The sequence below is a fragment of the Mustela lutreola genome, chromosome 3 (genome assembly GCF_030435805.1).
Source record: "Mustela lutreola isolate mMusLut2 chromosome 3, mMusLut2.pri, whole genome shotgun sequence".
NCBI lineage: Eukaryota > Metazoa > Chordata > Mammalia > Carnivora > Mustelidae > Mustela > Mustela lutreola.
In genome coordinates, this window is record NC_081292.1 from 17,028,093 (window position 1) to 17,047,831 (window position 19,739).

The 19,739-nt window shown below is 44.1% G+C and overlaps 1 protein-coding gene across 5 annotated transcripts in view; it reads right to left on the reverse strand.

The window, feature by feature from the left end:
* TBC1D31 (TBC1 domain family member 31) overlaps positions 1 to 9,858 on the reverse strand; it is a 68,321-nt gene extending 58,463 nt beyond the window's left edge. Inside the window, exons 1-3 of one of the 5 annotated variants that reach the window (XM_059165698.1) lie at positions 9,639 to 9,858; positions 5,642 to 5,788; positions 1,887 to 2,002 (exon numbers count right to left, since the gene is read on the reverse strand). In XM_059165698.1, the coding sequence (XP_059021681.1) occupies positions 1,887 to 2,002; positions 5,642 to 5,788; positions 9,639 to 9,715 (340 nt within the window). In that variant the 5' untranslated portion in view covers positions 9,716 to 9,858. Of the gene's footprint in view, positions 1 to 1,886; positions 2,003 to 5,641; positions 5,789 to 5,895; positions 6,047 to 9,638 lie in introns of those variants that run through there. The other 4 variants (XM_059165701.1, XM_059165699.1, XM_059165700.1 and 1 more) reach the window with 4 other exon arrangements.
* Positions 9,859 to 19,739: the final 9,881 nt, after the last annotated feature.

Consider the following 19,739-nt stretch of genomic DNA (forward strand, 5'->3'; position numbering starts at 1 on the left):
GCCTGGGTGGCTCAGTTGGTTAAGCCGCCAACTCTTGGTTTGGGGTCAGGGCATAACCTCAGGGTTGTGAGATGGAGCCCCCCATCCGGGGCTCTCCACTCAGCAGGGAGTCTGCTTAGGATCCCCTCTCTCCCCTTCTGTCCCACCCCCTCCCCGTCTGTGCCCGTGCACTTTCTCTTTCAAATAAATAAGTAAATAAATAAATAAAATCTTAAAAAAAAAAAAAAAAAGAATGTAAAAAAGGTATATGCAGAAAAACCAGACTGGAAAGATAGGTCCTGACCATAAAAACATGGACCAGTGCATGGGTCCACGCATGGGTCTTTAACGCACGGTAAGAGCAGAACAGCGATGAAGAGAAGAGCCCCCGGAGCTAGGCTTCCAGCTTAGAAATCCTGCTCCCCTGCTTACATGCCGCAGGACCTTGGTCAAGTTAGTTCTGTGCCTCAGTGTCCTCATCTGCAAAATGGACATAACACTATCCCCGGCCATGGGTCTTATGACAATTAAAATTAATATGTATAAAGTCACACAACAGTATACCTGGCAGAGAGTAAACACTAAGTGTTAGAACACATTACTATGGTTATTATCTTAAAGTTTTTTTTTAAAACTTTTAAAACTTTTTTTTAAAACTTTTAAAACTTTAAGCGCCCGGGTGGCTCAGTCATTAGGCGTCTGCCTTTGGCTCAGGTCGTGATCCCAGGGTCCTGGGATTGAGCCCCGCACCAGGTTCCCTGCTTGATGGGAAGCCTGCTTCTCCCTCTCCTACTCCCTCTGCTTGTGTTCCCTCTCTTGCTCTGTCTCTATCAAATAAATTTAAAAATCTTAAAAAATAAATTATTTGTTAGAGAGAGATCATGAGATCTCTCAGATCATGAGATCATGACCTGAGCTGACACCAAGAGTCGAACGCTTAACCAACTGTGCCACCAGGCACCCTGGTTATTATTATCTCTACATATTCTATCAATCACTTTAATCACATGAAAAAACAATACACTTGAGATATCTATTTTCTTAAGAGGTTCAGTTTACAGAACTCTAAGTTCTCTAGAACTAGATGAAGTGATGTATCATACATAGGCTATATTAAGAAGGTTATTATTCTTGTACCGAAGGACTAAGGAGCTAGGGCTTCAAAGAAAGGTAGGGCTTTTGTCCAGGCTCCTGGGAGGCAATCTCTAAACCCCCAAAATTCCCCCAGTGATGGGGTGTCTCTGTTACTCATGGCAGGTCCCTCAGGCAACAGCAGCTGGCTTATCTATGGAGAGAACCTCAAAGTGGGGGCTGCCACATGGGAAAGGCCAGCCATGGGAGTGACTGGTAGGCTGGGCTTTGGGGTCACGTGATATCTGCCACCCTCCAGAGGAGGGCTGGAAATTTGAGTTCAGACCAGCGGGCAGTAATCCAATCAGCCGTACTCATGTCATGGAGCCTCCATAAAAAGCCGCAGAGCTCAGAGCTTTGGGTGAATTTTCGGTTTGGTAATACTCTGCATGGACAGCCACTCACGGACGCTAGGAAGGGAACATGTCCCTGAGGATAAGGGCAGCTTGTCTTCTGGGAGCCACCCACGTTGTGCCCCACGCACCCTTCCTCTGGCTGCTTCTAATTTGTAGCCAGCCGCCACATTCAAACTATTATCGCGAGCAAAGTGCTTTCCTGAGTTCTGGGAGTCATTCCAGTGAATTATCAAACCTGAGGATAGTTGTGGGAAACCCTGGGTTTGTAAACAGCTCATGTGATGTGAGGATAGTCCCGGGACCCCCAAACTTGCAGCTGATGTCGGCAGCGAGTGCAGACTGTACAGACTGGCAAACTCCTCGCGGTACTTCCGCCTAAATTTGACTCTTATTCAAAAGATAAAGAGGAGGACTTCTTACCTGTGTCGAAACATTTAATAGAATAATCAGCTAATGCCACAAGGAATTCAGACTTCCTACGGAGATTAAAGGCCAGAGCCGTGCAAGCTTGTGCTGTTCGCTGAACAAGATTAAACCTATTAAGAGATTACCGCATTAGTATCAGAAAGTCTTCCAGCAGTCATCAATTTTACATTGGAGGAGTCCTTAGAGAGGAAGAAAATGAAACCCAGAAAAATGAACCCTCATGTTGGGAGGCCAAGAATGGATTACCAAGAGTGCTGTCCAGCATGTACAGGAATCTGGAATTTACTTAACAGGTTTTAAGCTTAGCAGAATTACGACCAGCCAGGGCTTCCAGGAAGGGGATTCTGTTGGCAATGGCAAATGGATGGAAAGATCATGAAGCAAGCCACTACGGAGCAGGTCAACCAGTGCTCCGGGGCTGACACGGAAAGGACAAACAGGACAAGGAGTCAAGGGGGAGAAGGGCTGGTGACACACTGAAATGAGGTAGAAAGGGAGGAATCTGGAATTTGCTCACGTGCAAAAGGAAGGTAAGAAAAGAGTCATGATTAAGAGATCAAGTGAACTAACATGCTGATTGAATGAAATAGCATATGCTAAGTGCTTAGCAGAGTACTTGGCACACAGCTAGAGTTTAATTTACTAAAAAAAATCAAGTTTTCAAGATTGGGCAAAAGAGGGACAAGTCTGGGAGGTAGGAAATAAGTCTGGTTTTAAATACATGAGTTCAAGGCCTTTAAAAATTGTGCTATCCTAGAAACAGAGTGCGGGCCAGAGGTGTGATTTAAAACCTCCTAGGAGCCATCTTGAAAAAGTAAAAAGAAAAAAGGTAAAATTAATCTTAATAGCACATTTTACTTAATATGTACTTATTATCATTTCCACATTGAATCAATAAAAAATTACAAATGAGATATTTTACATTCTTTTTTTCATATTAAGTCTTCCCAACCCAGTGTGTATTTTACACTAATAGCACATCTCAATTTGGACTGGCCAGCTTTCACGGGCTCCGGAGCTTGACACAGCTAGTGGCTACCGCACCAGACAGCTTAACATAGAAGATATCCCGTATGTAGTAGAGGTAGATTTGGGTTAACAGTCTTTGCACTGCAGCTGAAGCCTTGGGCTTGGCGCTGCTGAGATTATGAATGAGGACATGGAAGGGAGCAGGCCAAGGACAGATGCCTGAGCAGCACAGAAAGGGGTAGGCACTGGCAGAAGAGTCAGCAAAACGAGGGGGGGCGGGAAATGATCGGAGAAGTAGAAAATTCAGGAAAGAGCTGACCCTTGAAGCAAAAGAAAAACATTCCGGGGAGGAAGTAGAGATGAGTATTAGTAAGATGAGAATTGAAGAGAGACGAGTGAATCAGGCAAGTAAGATTTCCGAGGGACCCCAGCATGGTGGGCGTTAGAATCAGACGGGCTTGATTTCAAGTCTCAGCTCTGACACTTACTCCTCCGCTCAGCTGTGATTATGCATAGACAGAGAGAAAAGGGACAGTGGACAAAATAAGGGAGGAACACTCGTGGAGCCACGTCCCAGGGGTAGCTACCGATCGAGATTAGCATGGGAAGAAATTAGGGTCCCTTATTTTATGAATAAACCGACCACTGGGACGGACGGCCAAATATCTGAGGCTGCGCTTGGGAAGGGGAAGGGAAGCTGGAAAGTGTCTGTTTCCTCATGGGTTGGGAGGCCAGGGAGCGAGCAAGAGTGGGCTCGTACCCAAGGAGACAAGGAAGCAGGCAAAGACAAGGAAGCTGGAGGACAGTGGGAGAAGTAGTAAGTGCTGATGAGCAAATGAAGAGGAAGCATCATTGATGCAGACGTCCCTTTTCAGTAATGGAGTCCCTCAACACCAATTTTTGTTCTCTTTAGCAGTGGGAACAGAGAAGCGACAGTTCTATGAATTTAAGATTGAGAACGGGCAGGGTGTGTTAGGCAAGAATAAAAAGTGGGAGAATTGTGATGGTTATTTTTTTGGTAAGGAGTGGAAACAATGATTAACATACCTAATAAATCACAGAGAAATTAATTACATACTACCCCTTCTTTCCCTGAACTATTTGAGGATAAGTTAGTGAGATCAGGATTCCCATAAACAAGAAAATTCTCCCATATAATTACAATACAACTATCCAAATCAGGAAATCCCACTGATCTGTTACCACCACCTAATCCTCAGACCCCATTCAGTTGTGCCACTGGTCCCCAAGAATGTCCTTCAGGGATCAGCCCAGATGCATGCCTTTACTTGTCATGGCTCTGGTCTTCCTCAGATTGGAATAGTTCTGGTTTTTCTACAATGTTCATGACCTTGACCCTTGGGAAGATGACGAGCCATCTTGTTACACAATCCCTTAATTTAGCTCTGTCCGTCTGATGATTCCAGGTGCCCTGTCCCTGGCTGGAATACCACAGAAGGGACAGTCTGCTCTTTCCGCTGCTGTCAGGGGGCACATGAATTTTGATCTGTCCCACTACTCGTGTCATCATTTGATAAGGTAGTGTTTGCTCGACTTCTTCACTGCAAAATTCATCTTTTCCCCTCTATAATTAATCAGTATTTTGGGGGGAGCTGCTTTGTGACTGTGCGAGTATCCCTTCTCATTGAACCATTGTTCGATGACCGAATGAAGTTCTAGATTTCTATTTTACTCAATGGGTTATGACCCCTTACTATCATTTATTTTGATACTCAAATCATCTCCAATATGGCAAGGAGAGCTTTAAAGCTGACCTTAATGTCCTTTGGACACTCTTTTTTAAAAGAATTCCTCCTTTCTGGCTACAAAATGTTCCAGGCTCACCTGCCTCCATCCTGAAACTGGCCGTTTCTGCAAGGATCCCTGATTGCTTTTAGCAGAGCGTGGTATTTAGAACAGAACCAGGCAATGAATGTATTCATTGCTACTGGGGGGTTGTTGTTCCCAGGTCCTGTAAACGGACAAAGCTAAGAAACACATGTACCTATAATGCATTCACTCACTCACACGCTTCTATTTACCTCTATGTCAATATATTCAAAACAAGCTGTGCGCACAGATATATCCCATTCCAATCCAGTACCCCAGGGTTTGTTCTTGTTCTCTGCCTTTCTGTATCAGCAAATCCCCTTTTCCGTTGTTAGATACCTGGCCTCCATTATCCTCAACATATTTACTCACTTGATCGGAGCCTCCGGTCTTTCCCATGATTGCCCCATCCCCCACACAGACGCCTTCTGACTCTGGCAGGCGGACCTGGTTCTCCCACGCACCCCCCACCCCCCACCGCAGGCATGACTCCCTCCATCAATCCCATCTCACTGCTTCTGTACCAAACTGCTGAGCAAAGGGAGAGGCGGCAGACGAGTGCGGATCAATTCTTTAAAGCTGCCAGATGCATAAACTGTGACAATAACGTCCAAAGGAAATTGTGCTCTTTCTAAATGGCCCGACAAAGTACCAGATGTTGCTATGTGAGCAATAGTAAAATTTTAAATTTAAATAACAAGCTACTAGAGATATTGTGCAAACTGGAAACTTGAATTCTCTAAAAAAAAAAAAAAAAAAAAAAAAAAATCTAACCATATATTCTATGCTTTCCCACTTTCTTCTGTCAGCATTTATGACAGGGTTTTACAAGGTACCTGAAATATAGTAAGAACTTGATGAATCTTGCTGAATGAATAATTAATAGGAGGTACTAAAATTGGCAGTAAATGACTTGTTAAATATGATCTGGATCAAAGGTGTCTGCTCACCTGTTTCCATACAAGTCAAAAACATAGATATTTCCTTGATGGTCCCCAGCAATTAAGCAATCACCTGAGCTGTCAAAAGCCACATTCAAAAATCGCAAGACTTTGGGAAGGTAGTCAGAAGAGCTGTGAATGATGTTCACGATAATCCTGTCAGAAGCAAACAAACAACATACTTAATTCTATGTCAAGCATTATTCATGAAAAACACGGTAATTTTTATGGTAATTTCACTAATTTTGAAGTTTCCTGCCTACCCATTCTTCCCTCTCCTGCTACTCTCCTAGAAGCCATCCTAGTGATTTCTGGAAGCCATGGAGAAAGTTATTATCCACGTGGCTACTGTGCATACAGATTCATCAAATACTTGAAAACCCACTATGTGTCAGATGCTGCAGAAGCTGCGACCTGAAAGTAACAGATGGACACAGGCCCTCTTCTCAGGGAGCTTTCAGTTTCGTGGTGAAGACAGATATTGAAAAACACAAGCACACATATGAAAAGCTTCGTAAACTGTGATTAAGTGATAGACAATAACAAGATATAAGAGAATGTATTTTTGATTGAGTCAAATCGCTACATGAAGCAACAAACACATGCTAAAAACAATGATGTAATAAGTGAAAAGTAGTTTTATATAAACCACAGGCCACGGCATGTAAGAAAAATTCCAATTCAATATCTTCATTTTAAAACACCTTAATGAAATTTTGTAATATAAAGTGTTCCAAAGTGAACTAAGTGTACATGAGTTTTATTTTTGGCTATATTGGTCTAAAGGTACTGTTTTGTTTTTTTTTTTTTTAAGATCACGTACCATGTATCTGTTGAAAAGAAACCTGTTACAAAACTTGGAGCACAGAATGAATAACTTCTTAAAATAGTTTATGTGTGCCTATTCAGGTCACAAAGACCAGAATAATCCCCTTCTTTGTTACAATAGTTTTCTAATCATGAACATTTTTATGTTAATTGACCTTTTGTGAGTTTCTGAACTCAAATCTTAGAAATGTCTATCCTCTTCATTATTTTTCATTAAAAAATACTAAATTGGGGGCACCTGGGTGGCTCGATGGGTTAAACCTCTGCCTTTGGCTCAGGTCATGATCCCAGGGTCCTGGGATGGAGCCCCACATCAGGCTCTCTGCTCAGCAGGGAGCCTGCTTCCTCCTCTCTCTCTGCCTGCCTCTCCACCTACTTGTGATCTGTCAAATAAATAAATAAATAAATAAATTCTTTAAAAAAATACTAAATTGAATTAAATGTATTAAACATTTTCTTCAGTTTAAACATAAGGCTTTTCACTGGGTGAAACAGCAAAATTCTTATGATACTTCATGTTTATCAAGATCTGGACAAAGATTCTTTGCTTGACCAAAGCTTTAGTTTGGCTCCTGAACCTTCTCAGGGGGCACTTCTCCATCCGTGGGCTTCCCTTGTAAAATCTAATTTTAACATCCTGTTCAGTCTGTTTAATTAGAACCCCTGATCATCCCTGGTAACTGATCAGTTTCTCATTCTCCACCAGCTCCCAGCTGACATCCAGTCATTTTTCTTCAAGAATCTCTTTTAGGCTGGTTTACCCAGAACTCCCTTAACCTAGATATTTCCTCTTAGTGATTTTCCATCTCCTGCCTCTCCCCATGCTCCTTGGCAGTACATCCTCACTCACCTAGCCTGTAGCCGGAGCTGAGCCCAGTTCTATACTGAAGTCTCCTTTCCTCTATTGCAACAGAGGAATAAAATCTGTTTTTACTTCAACTACTGCCAAGCTCTGGTTTTCCTCTGACATCCCCAAAGGGGAGAGGGTGAGAATAAATATAGTGAAATGAGTAATAATATCAATGTTCCCAGGCAATTAAAACCAGACAGAGTGAACCACTCTTCCCTCGGGTTTTATTTCTATAACATTTACTATGTGTGTGAGTTACAAAATTATCTGATCATTGTTCAAAATAAGAAAAGAACAGAAAAACACTAATAAATGAAATTGATTATAACTCTACCATCTAGATAATAATCACAATTAATAGCAACATCCCACCCCTCTGATTTCACATAACGCACACATACCAACATTTATTTTAGAACTGTCTTTACCAGCATTTATTTCAGAACTGCCTTTCAATTGCTCACAGGTTGCCTGACAGTTTCTCAGGCCTTCAACATAATTAAAAGATCAAATATTTACCGAACACCAAGATGCGTGAGACACTGTTTAATGCCCTAAGATGACCCTGTCTGGTAGGAACGATTATCTTCACCTGCAGTCTTGGTGATTAACTTGCCCAAGGTCACAGAACTAGTAACTGGACATTTACTTCAACTCAATCTCTGCCCCTTGTCTCTCTTGAGACCATAGCAATGGGTTTTGATGAACAAAAAGAAAGCTGTGGTTTAGTGGAAGCGAATAACATTTCCATAAAATTGTTTCTTTCCTTCCTTCGATCTTGCATGTATATCTGGATATTTTATAACAGCAAAAAACAGAATTACTGTGGGTTGGCAATAACGTTTAAAACATTTAGAGCATCAGAAGTTAGGGTAGTATTTACATAAACTTCAAGTTTGGAAATGAAAATCCCTACTGAAGAATCCCTAACCAAAAATTTTTATTCGATACAATTGATGGGACAGCAGCATGGCTAGGGGGCTGAGAGCAACCAGAAATCAAAGGAGCTCTTAGTACAACGTCCCGCACGGTGGTTCGAGCGAGGAAAGTTGGCACGTGAAGTCTGCTGATTTGTTGAGAAGCTATCAAAGGATCAACAGAAAAATTACCAGGAATAAAAACATGAATTCAAGTGATGCTCCAAAGGCCACGAAATCTTTGGAAATTAAAAGCAATGGCACCAATCTGTGTGCAGCAATTGGAACCAAGATGGCACCACTTGGGGCAAAGGTTTCCGTTAAAGTCTTGAGTGGCTAAGACTCAAACAGATCAGCTATCCGGGACCAGAATGAAAAGGAGAGGCTGGGGAGGGAGGGGAAAACAGGCAGACCACAGAGAACTTCTAGGGCAGTGAAAATACTTTGTATGATAGTAAAGTGATGTATACATGTCACTGTTTATTTGCCCAAATCCATAGAACATACAACCCCAAAGTGGACCCTAGCATGACTGTAGACTTTGGGTGATAATGCTGTCCCAATGCAGACTCATCAGCTGCAATTAAAACACCTCTGTGATGGGTAATACTGATAATGGGGAGGCTAAGCATATGTGAGGGCAGGGGTATATAGGAAATCTGTCCCTATCAATTTGGCTGTGAACCTAAAACTGTTCTTAAAAAAAAAGAAGAAGTCTACTTAAAAAAAAAAAACCACCATCAGCAGCAGCAGCAGCAGCGCTAACCACCTTGCACTGTACAATGTAGTCCCATGGTCACGTGCCATACACGCTAACGCGTCAACTCGACAAAGCCAGAAGTTTGATTTGTTCCACTGCTGTCCCCCAGACCTTAGAAGCTTGGCACAGAGTAGATGCTCAACAAACAGCTGATGGATGTATGCTTGTCTGAATATAAACGATGACTTAAGATGGGTAAGTTGCCGCATTTGGAAGGGGTCGACGTGCACCTTTTCCCTTTCCCTGCATCGTTCTTCCTGAGTTCTTTTCCAGGTGCAATCGTAAAAAAGAGTTACTGAGCATCTACTGAGCGCCGGGAATGCTACGGGACTGCTCCGATCATTCAGGCAGGCAGAACACCGGTACCCATCCTCTCGTGCACCTCGCCGACCCCCGCCCCATGACCAGGAAGGGTTCCCCGACGACCTCGGCGCCCGGAGCACGGCAGGACTAAGGCTACCTGCCTTTCAAGAGGTCATCCGGGCCAGGGATCCCGCCCAGGGATCCGAGGCAGAGCTCGAATCTCCCCCCACCCCCGGCCCCTTGCACTCCTCCCCGAGATCCTCCCCAACAGCGTCTCCAACGCCTCTGCAAGCGCGCAGAGCCGCCCCTCGCCGGCCTCCAGGCCCCTCCGCAGCCCGCCGCCTTTACCCGTCGCGAGCGGCCGGGGAGGGCTTGCGGTGCCATAGCTTGCCGCTCTCCTTGTTGCCCAGGTCTGTGCTCTGCATGGCGAAGCCCACCCGCGGCCGCCGCCGCCGCCGCCGCCGCCGCCACCGCTGCCGGGTGCGCAACCGACCGGGCGCCTTCCCGGCAGGCCCCGCGCTCCCCGCCCGGGAAATTTAAGCTCCCGACCCGGGAGATTGGAGCTCCCGCCCCGGCGTCCGGGAATCCCCGCGACGCCGACCTTTCTATTCACAGCCAATAGGGAGGCGGTTTTCCTCCCAACTCCGCCCAGGCAACCCCTGCAACCCTGGACAATGGAACCGGCCAACGACCCTCTTAGACTCCGCCCCTTTTAGGGGTCCGCCCCCAAGCCCGGGGCCCAAAGCCTTCTGGGACTGGTAGTTCTCTGCAGGTGGCACGGGTCGTGGGCAATCCGCTTGAGAATTCTGCACTCTTGGGGCCTCGCGGGGTTTTAGGTTCCCCACCCAGGCCAATAAAAGTGGTTTTCTCCTGTGATCGCTGCGTTCTACGTTGCGTTTAGGGATTAAGGGGTCGTAGAGACCACTAATAGAGAAGCATGCAAATGCGTTGAGGATAGCGGTGTTCCTTTTTATGGAGCGTTCGGGCTTAAAAGAACCTCAACAGAGTCTATTCTTGTCCTTTTCACCGTCGCAATTCCTTTTTCAGTTGTAATGTAACAAGAGGCGCCGGTATCATGGTGTCTAGTTCACCGGTCATGGACCAGAAAAGCAATGTCATCAACAACCAGTGGCGCTGACATCAGAGTTCCTTTTTGTAAATATTCACTTAGCCCTTCTCTCGTGCCTGCCAGGTATCAAGCGTTCTTCTAAGTGCTTTACGAATATTAATCCATTTAATCCCTATAGCAAACCTACAATGTTGGTAGTACTATTATTCTCATTTTTTGTGCTCTGTGAGGCAGTACATTGGTTTCTTGCGGTTGCAGAAATGAATGACCACAAACTTGGTTTAAAAAAAAAAAAAAAGTTATTCTCATATTCTAGAGGCCAGAATCAGAAATCAAGGTGTTGGCCCAGCGGCTCCCTCCAGAGGCTCTAGGGAAGATTCCATTCCTTGCATCTTCCAGCTGGTGACTTCCTTGACTTGGGACCACATCATTCCCTTCCAGCCTTCCACTCTCTGCATTGTTTCCAATCTCTCTTGCTTTTCTTTTATGAGAACACGTGTCGTTGGACTTAAGGTCCACCTGGGTAATCCAAGATGATCTCTTCATCCCAAGGTTCTTAAGTACACCTGCAAAGACTGTTTTCTTTCTTTTTTTAAAAAAAGATTTTATTTATTTATTTGACAGACAGAGATTACAAGTAGGCAGAGAGGCAGGCAGAGAGAGAGGGGGAAGCAGGCTCCCTGCTGAACAGAGAGCCTGATGTGGGGCTTGATCCCAGAACCCTGGGATCACGACCTGAGTGGAAGGCAGAGGCTTTAAACCACTGAGCCATCCAGGCACCCCAAGACTGGTTTCTAAATAAGGCAACATTCACATGTTCTGGGTGGGGATTAGGTTGTGGATATATATTTCGGGGAGGCAGTGTTCAACCTACTACAGGTAGGTACTTCTTCTACCCCCATTTTGCAGACAAGGAATTGAGTTAGTAAGAGAGCCGTGATTAGATTTTTAGTCTTTTCATTCTTGGTCTCCGTGTTTTCTACAACAGAAAAATGAGTTTTTACAAAATTATAAGGCCATGATACTTGAAAATCTCAAACTCTGCCGAAAAGTAAAACTATCACAAAAATTGACCAATGCAGATTTTATATTTAGTATTGTTACTAAGGGGTGGCTCTAAGAGACCACACAACTTTTAATAACCTATTGCAGGAGAGACAATCACATTCCTCATTTTTATTTATATGATTTGAGATGATAATAAACTGTGCGTGTGAATGTTTGCGTTTTTCGTCAGGAAACTTAGGATATTAAGCTTATGGGCACTTAACTTGAAACACAGGTTATTTCTCATATTTCTATCCCATGCAGGTAACCAAGCAACATTTTTATCAGTAGCAGAGACAAACGTGCTGAATGATTTCCTTAACTACTTTGGTTTAACCAGACTGAAGTTCAGCTTGAATGGGCTGTCACAGCCCATGTGACCATCCTGTCCAACTTCAGGTATGTGCTAAAGAGGTTTCCATATTACAGATCTTCTGGACACCCACTTTGCACTTATCTTTGGATTGAATCTGGGCCATATCTGAAGGTCAGGCTGGCGAATAACGAGACATGCCCCCAAAGGCTGTCAGCCTTCTATTTATTATAATTTCCCAATGTTTATAATCCAAGTTGGTAGACCATTTGCTAGTTCTTTCCTGAATCATTACTCAGTCAATAACTGATGAATCCTATAAATATATTTTTTCAGCCTAACTGAGGTGTAATTGATATTCAATAAGCGGCATGTATTTAAATTGTATAATTTAATGACTTGACATAAATATGCTCTTGCGAAGCTATCATCATAATCAAGATAATGAACATATCCATCACCCCTAAAAGTTTCCTCCTGCCTGTTTGCAATTCAATCTCTTTCTATCCCCACCACATCTTGCCTGCAGGCAACCGTTAATCAGCTTTCTGTCTCATAGTGAATATTTTCTAGAGATTTATATAAATAGGTCCTAAACTATGTACTCTTTTTTTTTTTTGGCCTGGTACTTTCATTCAGCATAATTATTTTGAGAATAACTATGTTGTTGGGTATATCAACAGTTCACATGTTCTTTTAAAAAAATACTTTATTTATTTGACAGAGATCACAAGTAGGCAGAGAGAGAGAGGGGGAAGCAGGCTCCCTGCTAAGCAGAGAGCCTGATGCGGGGCTTGATCCCAGGACACTGGGATCATGACCTGAGTCGAAAGCAGAGGCTTAACCCACTGAGCCAGGCAGGTGCCCCAGCAGTTTACCTGTTCTTATTGTTGAGTGGCATTCCATGGTATTGATACACAACAATTAATGTATCCATTCACCTTTGAGGAACATTTGGATTGTTTCCAATTTGGGGCTATTGCAAAGACAGATGTTATGACCATTCCAGTACAAGTCTTTGCGTAAACATATGTTTTCAGTTCTGTTGGGTAAATTCTTAGAAGTGGAATAGCCGGGCCGTATAAGGTAGGCAGAGACTCAACTTTTTAAGAAAGTGTCAGATGTTTTCAGAGTAGTTGTGTCATTTTGCAACCCACCAACTGTGTAGAATAGTTCCAGATGCTCCCTATCTATGATGAGTCTGTGTGATTGCAGCCATACTAGGAGTGTTGTGGTACTCCACAGTGATTTTAACCGCCCTTTCCTGAATGACAAATGATACATTCAGCATCTTTTCATGTGATCGTTTGTTTTCTGCGTGTATCTTGGGTGAAGTATCTGTTCAAATATTTTATCCTATGTTTAATTGGGCTGTTTTTTTCTTTGAGTTTTGAGAGTTCTTTACATATTCTGGATCTAAGCCCTTAATCACATATGCACTTTGCATATATTTTCTTCCCTTTTGTGTCTTGTTTTTTCATTCCTTTAACAATGTCTTTTAATGAGTAGATCTATTAGTGTTGATGATCAACCCAACAGTGTTTTCTTTTGTGAATTGTGTATTTGGTGTCATATCTAAGAAATCTTTACCTAATCCAAGGTCACAAAGATTTCCTCCTGGTTTCTTCTTTATATATATTTCAAATACATCCTCAGAATGGACGGAATGTTATGAGTGTCCAAGGGATTTTAGGGAGTTGATTTGCAAAGTCCTTTCTCCTTGCCCTCTTGCTTATCCCACTTTTACCAAGGCCGAATGACTTCTTTTTTGCAATGATAATCTATCATCCGGAGAGAGAAGCACTTCCACTTTGCCAACTTTGCTAGAGGGCATTTAGTGGACATTTGGATTGCTTAACATCTGAAAACCCTTTCTGTTTGGGAAAAAAAAATCCCAACATATTTAAAAGGTAAAGGACAGCTATCCCCTGGCACCCAGTTCTCCAACACCCCCACACCTATGCCAGTCAAGGAGAGAGCAAGTCAATCAGACCGGTATGGTAACCAAAGACAACTGAAAATACAATTCAAGTATTTCCTGCAATCTCTCAAAGAGCACCAAGTAAAAAGCAATTAATAGCCTTTAGCAAATTTCTTCAAATACCCTTTCTCCCCTCATTCAGTTCAGTTAGACGAAGTTATGCCATAATCACTAACGACTCCAAAACTCGGTGGCTTAAAACAACTCAACAGCATGTGTCACTCCTATTAGTCTCTAGGGAAATGGGGTTGACAGAGTAGCCAACATTTCAAAAGTTTTGGGTTGCTGTCCAGGGGGAAGAGAGTTCTAAAGGGTCTCATACCAGCAATTAAACACTCCAGAGCCCAGAAATGTCACTATAACTTTTATTTCCAATTCACCACCAGAACCATGGCTCCATCCAAACAGAAGGGGCCAGGAAGTGCAGTCCTCCTGAGTCAGTTACCAGGAGCTGCAGTATTGTTCTGAAAATGCAGCCACCAAAACTCTGTGCCATTCAACCATGAACATTGATTGCTCACGCATTCGGGATCCCCCTGCTGTTACTGCAGCGTAAGGGAAACCATCCTGTCTCATAGAGTAATTTTGTTCCCATTTTGCAAATGAGGAAACAAGTATTGGCATCCCTGTTTACTTGTCTAAGGTCATGAAACTATTGAGGCCAGAGTCAAATGTTGGGGCGCCTGGCTGGCTCAGTCGGAACTGAATGTCATTCTTGATCTCAGGGTTGTGAGTTCTAGCCTCAGACCGGGTGTAGAGATTACTAAAAATTAAATAAATAAATAACACTACAAAACAAAATAAAACAAATGTAGACCTCTCTGGCTCCATTATCTCACTTTGATGTTCCTGCACCGGATTGGTGTGGTTCTGAATTCTTCCAGAAGACCTATTTCCTGGACCAGAAAATAATTTATTGTGAACGTGGGTTAAAAATCTCTGGGAACTTTTGTAACAAGATTCTGTTTTATCTCCTTGGAAAAAGGGTTTATTTGCACATTAAAAGGAGTGTTGGTAAACAAAGATGTTGAGAGCACTAAAAAAAAAAATAAAGCACTGAGTCAAGTGGGGCTGGGGGAGGGTATGGTTAGACAGTAGACAGGGATAATTTTGCCTGTCTAGCACTGTCCCTACCCTGGCCCCCTATCTCCTCAACACTCCTCTGCCCCTGCACTGTTACACACACTTCTGGGAAATGCTTCTAGCCCACATCTCACTGGTCAAATGATTGGTTCAGGGGTGGGGTCTGACTCGGCTGAGCCAATCAGAGATTTTGGGGGATTTAAAAAAAAAGATTTTATTTATTTATTTGACACACACACAGAGATCACAAGTAGGCAGAGAGGCAGGCGGGGGGCAGGCGGGGGGGAAGGCTCTGCACAGAGCAGAGAGTCTGATGTGGGACTCCATCCCAGGACCCTGAGATCATGACCTGAGCCAAAAGCAGAGGCTTTACCCACTGAGCCCCCCAGGTGCCCCTCTTTTGGGATTTTTGAAGTTGAGACTGAGTGCTCCCAAGTCTCTGGTAGCAAAGGCTGGGAGCTTGGGGAGGAGAAAGAAAAAAAAAAAAAAAAAGGAGAGATAGTGAAAGAACATTTTATTCCTGCAGCATTTATGTCTCTTGCTCTAAATGTCCCAGAAGCTTTCCTGGACTCCTGTCCTTCCTATACTCTGGTTATTTGAGCTAAAACATTGCTTTCTATTTCTAAAATAGATGTAATTGGAAGGGAAAAAAGTCAGAGAAGGCTTCAAGAGGGTGATACATGAGCTGGGTTTGGAAAGATGAATAGGGGTTTAGAGGCAGAGACGTTAGGGAGGGAAAGAGCATCTGCAGAAAGACAGGGGCACTTCTAGAAACTAAAAATGCTTAGCGTAATTAAAGCACAGGACGCACAAGGAGATATTATGCAGGTAAAGTGTTCAGCACCAAAAAACCCTCCATAATAATAACAACAGCAAGTACTATTGTTATGTGGATGAATAGTGAAGAGTGAGACACATGTCAAAGTCAGAATAGAAGAGACCCAGACTGCCATTCTAAGGACTTTGGATCTTATTCTAAAAAAGGTTCTAGGGAAACTTGTGGTTTCTGGACACATCCCTCTGACTGCAGGAGAAAGATTACTTAAAAGAGTTTGAGGCTTGAGGCAGGAGGAGGGTGGGAGCTGTTGTTTCACTTGAGACAGTCACCATAAAAGGAATCCAAACAGGCAAGAGCTACGATGACAAGGGTGCCCTGATGTATCCTGTAGGAAAGCTGACATCGCAAAGGAAAGAGTTGTGTTTCATCAGTGAAACAGAAATGGGTGTTACGCTGCTAACTGATGCAAACCCAGGCCATGTTTTCCATTTCCTAGATGACTCAGCTGTTCAGCGTGGTGGGGAAGGGGGCGCATGAGGCAAGGGCCACTACAGGTGAACTGTGACACAGCGCCCCTCCCCCACCCGTTCAACACGACTCAGAAGAGAAAAAGAAAATCAAAGAGACATGCTCCAAGTTACTTAAATAAATATTCATGTCTAGGTGTTCTCATATAAAACAGACATGAAAGCAACCGAGGGCAGTGTTTCCTGTGTCATCAAAAGGATGTGGCGACCACAGCTGGAATGGCCCAGTATCAAAGTGGCGGGGGAAACGTGATGTTGATTTTGACAGGCGACCAGACCCTCCCCATATGCAATGATCATTCCCACTGCTGACATAGATTGCGGTTTCTAAAAGGCCTCGGGCAGGCTTGAAGGAAGGAGGAGATCAGAGAGCTAAGCTCCCTATTCCATGGCAGAATGGGCCGTGGCTGCAACTTTCCAGTCTTTACAGCCATTTCACGTGGGCGGGAGAGGAGGCGGCTGTGGAATTCTTGACCCGGATCATGTCCACAACTGTACTAAGAAAGACAGCCGGTAGCCACCCTCTTAGTCCCAACCGCATCCTATCCCCTCTGACGGATGGGGTGTAATTTTATCATCCCTCTATTGTTGGCCGTTGGGTTTTAAAAAATTATATGCAGACTTTATGCCAGAGACATTAATGTCTAAGTGCGGTAGGGTAGGCACTAGTCAAAGGCAGCATGGGAAGGTTCTGTTGGAAGCTTAAACCTTGACATTGTGCTCTGCCGGTGGTAGTCTATCCCCAAGGTCTCCCTGAGCAGAGGATCTCAGGGTCAGAGTGTGGGGAGTACGTCCCACAGAGCTGAATAACTAATCTTGATTCACAAATTCCTAATGACATTTGCGGGCTCAGAGGACAGGCTATCAATCACATGTGACAGGATGCCAGTAAACTGTGAGTAAAATACCTCGAATTGTGTAAGGGAGGGTAGGCGAACTGGACAAAGTGTTTATTGTGCATTAAAGGATTCGAGGACCCTGTGGCCTTCTTCCTCCAGTGCACACTCTGGGCCGTGTGTGACAGCCCAGTGAGGGGGACCCGCAAGAAATCTGCCCCTAACAGACTAGGCTCTCCAGTCTCTTCTGATTTTTATGTGGCCTTACTCAACAGTAAAAACCATCTTTCCCAAGTAATTATTTAAAGATTTTATTTATGTATTTGAGAGAGAGAGAGAGAGAGCGAGAGAGCGTGCTTGTGCGGGGCTGGGGGTGGGGAGAAGAGCAGAGGGAGGGGGAGAAGCAGACTCCCCGCTGGGCAGGGAGCCCCACTCAGGGCTCGATCCCAGGACCCTGGGATCACGACCAGAACCAAAGGCAGATGCTTAACCAACTGAGCCACCCATGTGCCTCCCCAAGTAATTTTTCTAAAATAATTTTTTTAGAGCAGTTTTAAGTTCACAGAGACATTAAGAGAAAGGTAAACAGATTTTCCCGTATATCTCCTGCCCCTACCAGGGAGGGATACTTTTTTTTTTTTTTTAATTTATTTTATTTGACAGAGAGACAGAGATCACAAGTAGGCAGAGAGGCAGGCAGAGAGAGAGGAGGAAGCAGGCTCCCCGCTGAGCAGAGAGCCCGATGTGGGGCTCGATCTCAGGACCCTGAGATCATCACCTGAGCTGAAGGCAGAGGCTTAACCCACTGAGCCACCCAGGCACCCCAGAGAGGGATACTTCTGTTCTAGCTGATGAACCTACATGGACACATCATTATTTCCCAGAGCCCCTGGGGTATATGTTTTTCTCCTGGTGTTGTACATTCTATGGATGTGGACATTGTAATCTCATACAGAGTATTTTCATTGCCCTAAAAATCCTCTGTTCTGCACTTACTCGTCCCTCCCGTCTCCCTTTTACCCAAGTACTTCTGTTGTCGTTAAATAATGGCTTTGAAAAATACTGCAAGCAACTTCCTGCATGAGGAAAAGGAAAGGTAAGATAGGGTATGCACTATGGGATTGCCTCTTTCACCCCGAGAACTAAAAGGGTGTTGCTCTGCCTGTAGTGGCCTAACCTATCTGGAGTCAGAGAATGATGGGGCTATGTCCCATGGGACTGAGTAATCTGGGTTTGCATAAAATTAAAATCTCTAACTCATGCGTACCATGAACACAGAGTCTTAATTTTGCATAGTCCGACCTGTTCTCCACGGAAGTATGTTGCCTAAGTCCATTGGCTCCAACGTCTCTGGTGCTACCTTCATCTGTATTCTCAAAGCATACTCTGCTAAGCTATGACGGGAATCCATCCTCTGCGTGATGATTTCATTTGTTCCCTCTCAACACACCACAGACTCCTAAATATCGCATTATTGCTATTTAAGCCTTTCTAAGGAAAGTACCAGTGATGTGCTGATAAATGGAACAACTGACCCTCTGGACAAAAAAAGAAAAGCCCTGGTTTGTAGCATGCAAATATTCCTACAATTCAAGACCAATTTCAAGCTAGCAACGGGATGTCATCGGAAAGAGGTCAGCAATAATACACTGTTACGTAGTATGTTCCCTCTATCCCTCTACAGATACAATGGACACAAATAACCTCAAGACCACTGATAATTGTAAAACGTGGTATTTTTTCAAGTCATCTAACGTTTCAGTGGTCTGCGGCTGTGTAACAAATTGCCTCAGAATTTATTGGCTTAAAACAAAAATGATTCCCTAAATTCCACAGTTCTGTGAGTTGACCCTGCTCAGCTCAACAGTCCTGCTGCTCCAAGGATTACAGCCTTGGTCACGAATGGAGCTCATCTGGGGCTTAAATATCCAAGATGGCTTCTCATCTACCAATGTCTCTGCCCACAGGGCCTCTCCTCATTTGGCAGCCTAGCTGGAGTTTCTTTACATGGCACAGGAATGCTCTAGTAGGATAGGCCTGCATGAAGAAGTGTTTACCAAGCCTCTGCTTGCTTCCTCAGGCCTGCTAATGTCCCATTGGCTAAAACAAGTCACATGGGTCGGTCTAGACTCAGTGGAGAAGGGAACTACACACCTGCATGATCCCAAGAGATGTGTTTTGTTGGAGATGCCTAATGTGATGGTTGACCACAGATGACATCAGGAAATCCCAGAGGCACCTTCAGTGGGAGTACATATGGGAATACATCCTCCTTTGAAGGGGTATGAGAGGGTTGTCCTACTGTGTGTGTGTGTGTGTGTGTGTGTGTGTGCGCGCGCGTGGGTGCATGCACACACGCGAGCGCATCTTGGGGAGGTAAGGGATGTTGCAAATGTAGGAGGAATAGTGGACAAGCATTGTAAGCAACTCAGTGATTCTTAACCAAGAGTTAAGCCCTCAGACCCCAGAGGATATTGGGCCATGTCTGCAGACATTTTTGATTGTCATAACCGAGAAGACGGGTGCTACTGTCTCATGGTGCCAAAGATGCTGCTGATCATCCTACCATTCACAGGGAAGCCCCTCACTAACAAAGAACTGTTTGACCCGAGGTGTCAACAGTGCTGGGGCTGTGAGACCCCGCGTGGATCTCAACACACACACAAATCTGGCTGCTTAGCGTGCACTCTTTCTTGCCAACACATTTTTTTCCTATTGCCTTTGACAGCATGTACAAGATAGAAAACGCTTTCAGAGCTCTCTAAACGCATGTCCAGTCTACTTGGACTGGCTTCAGACAAACGTGACAGATGTA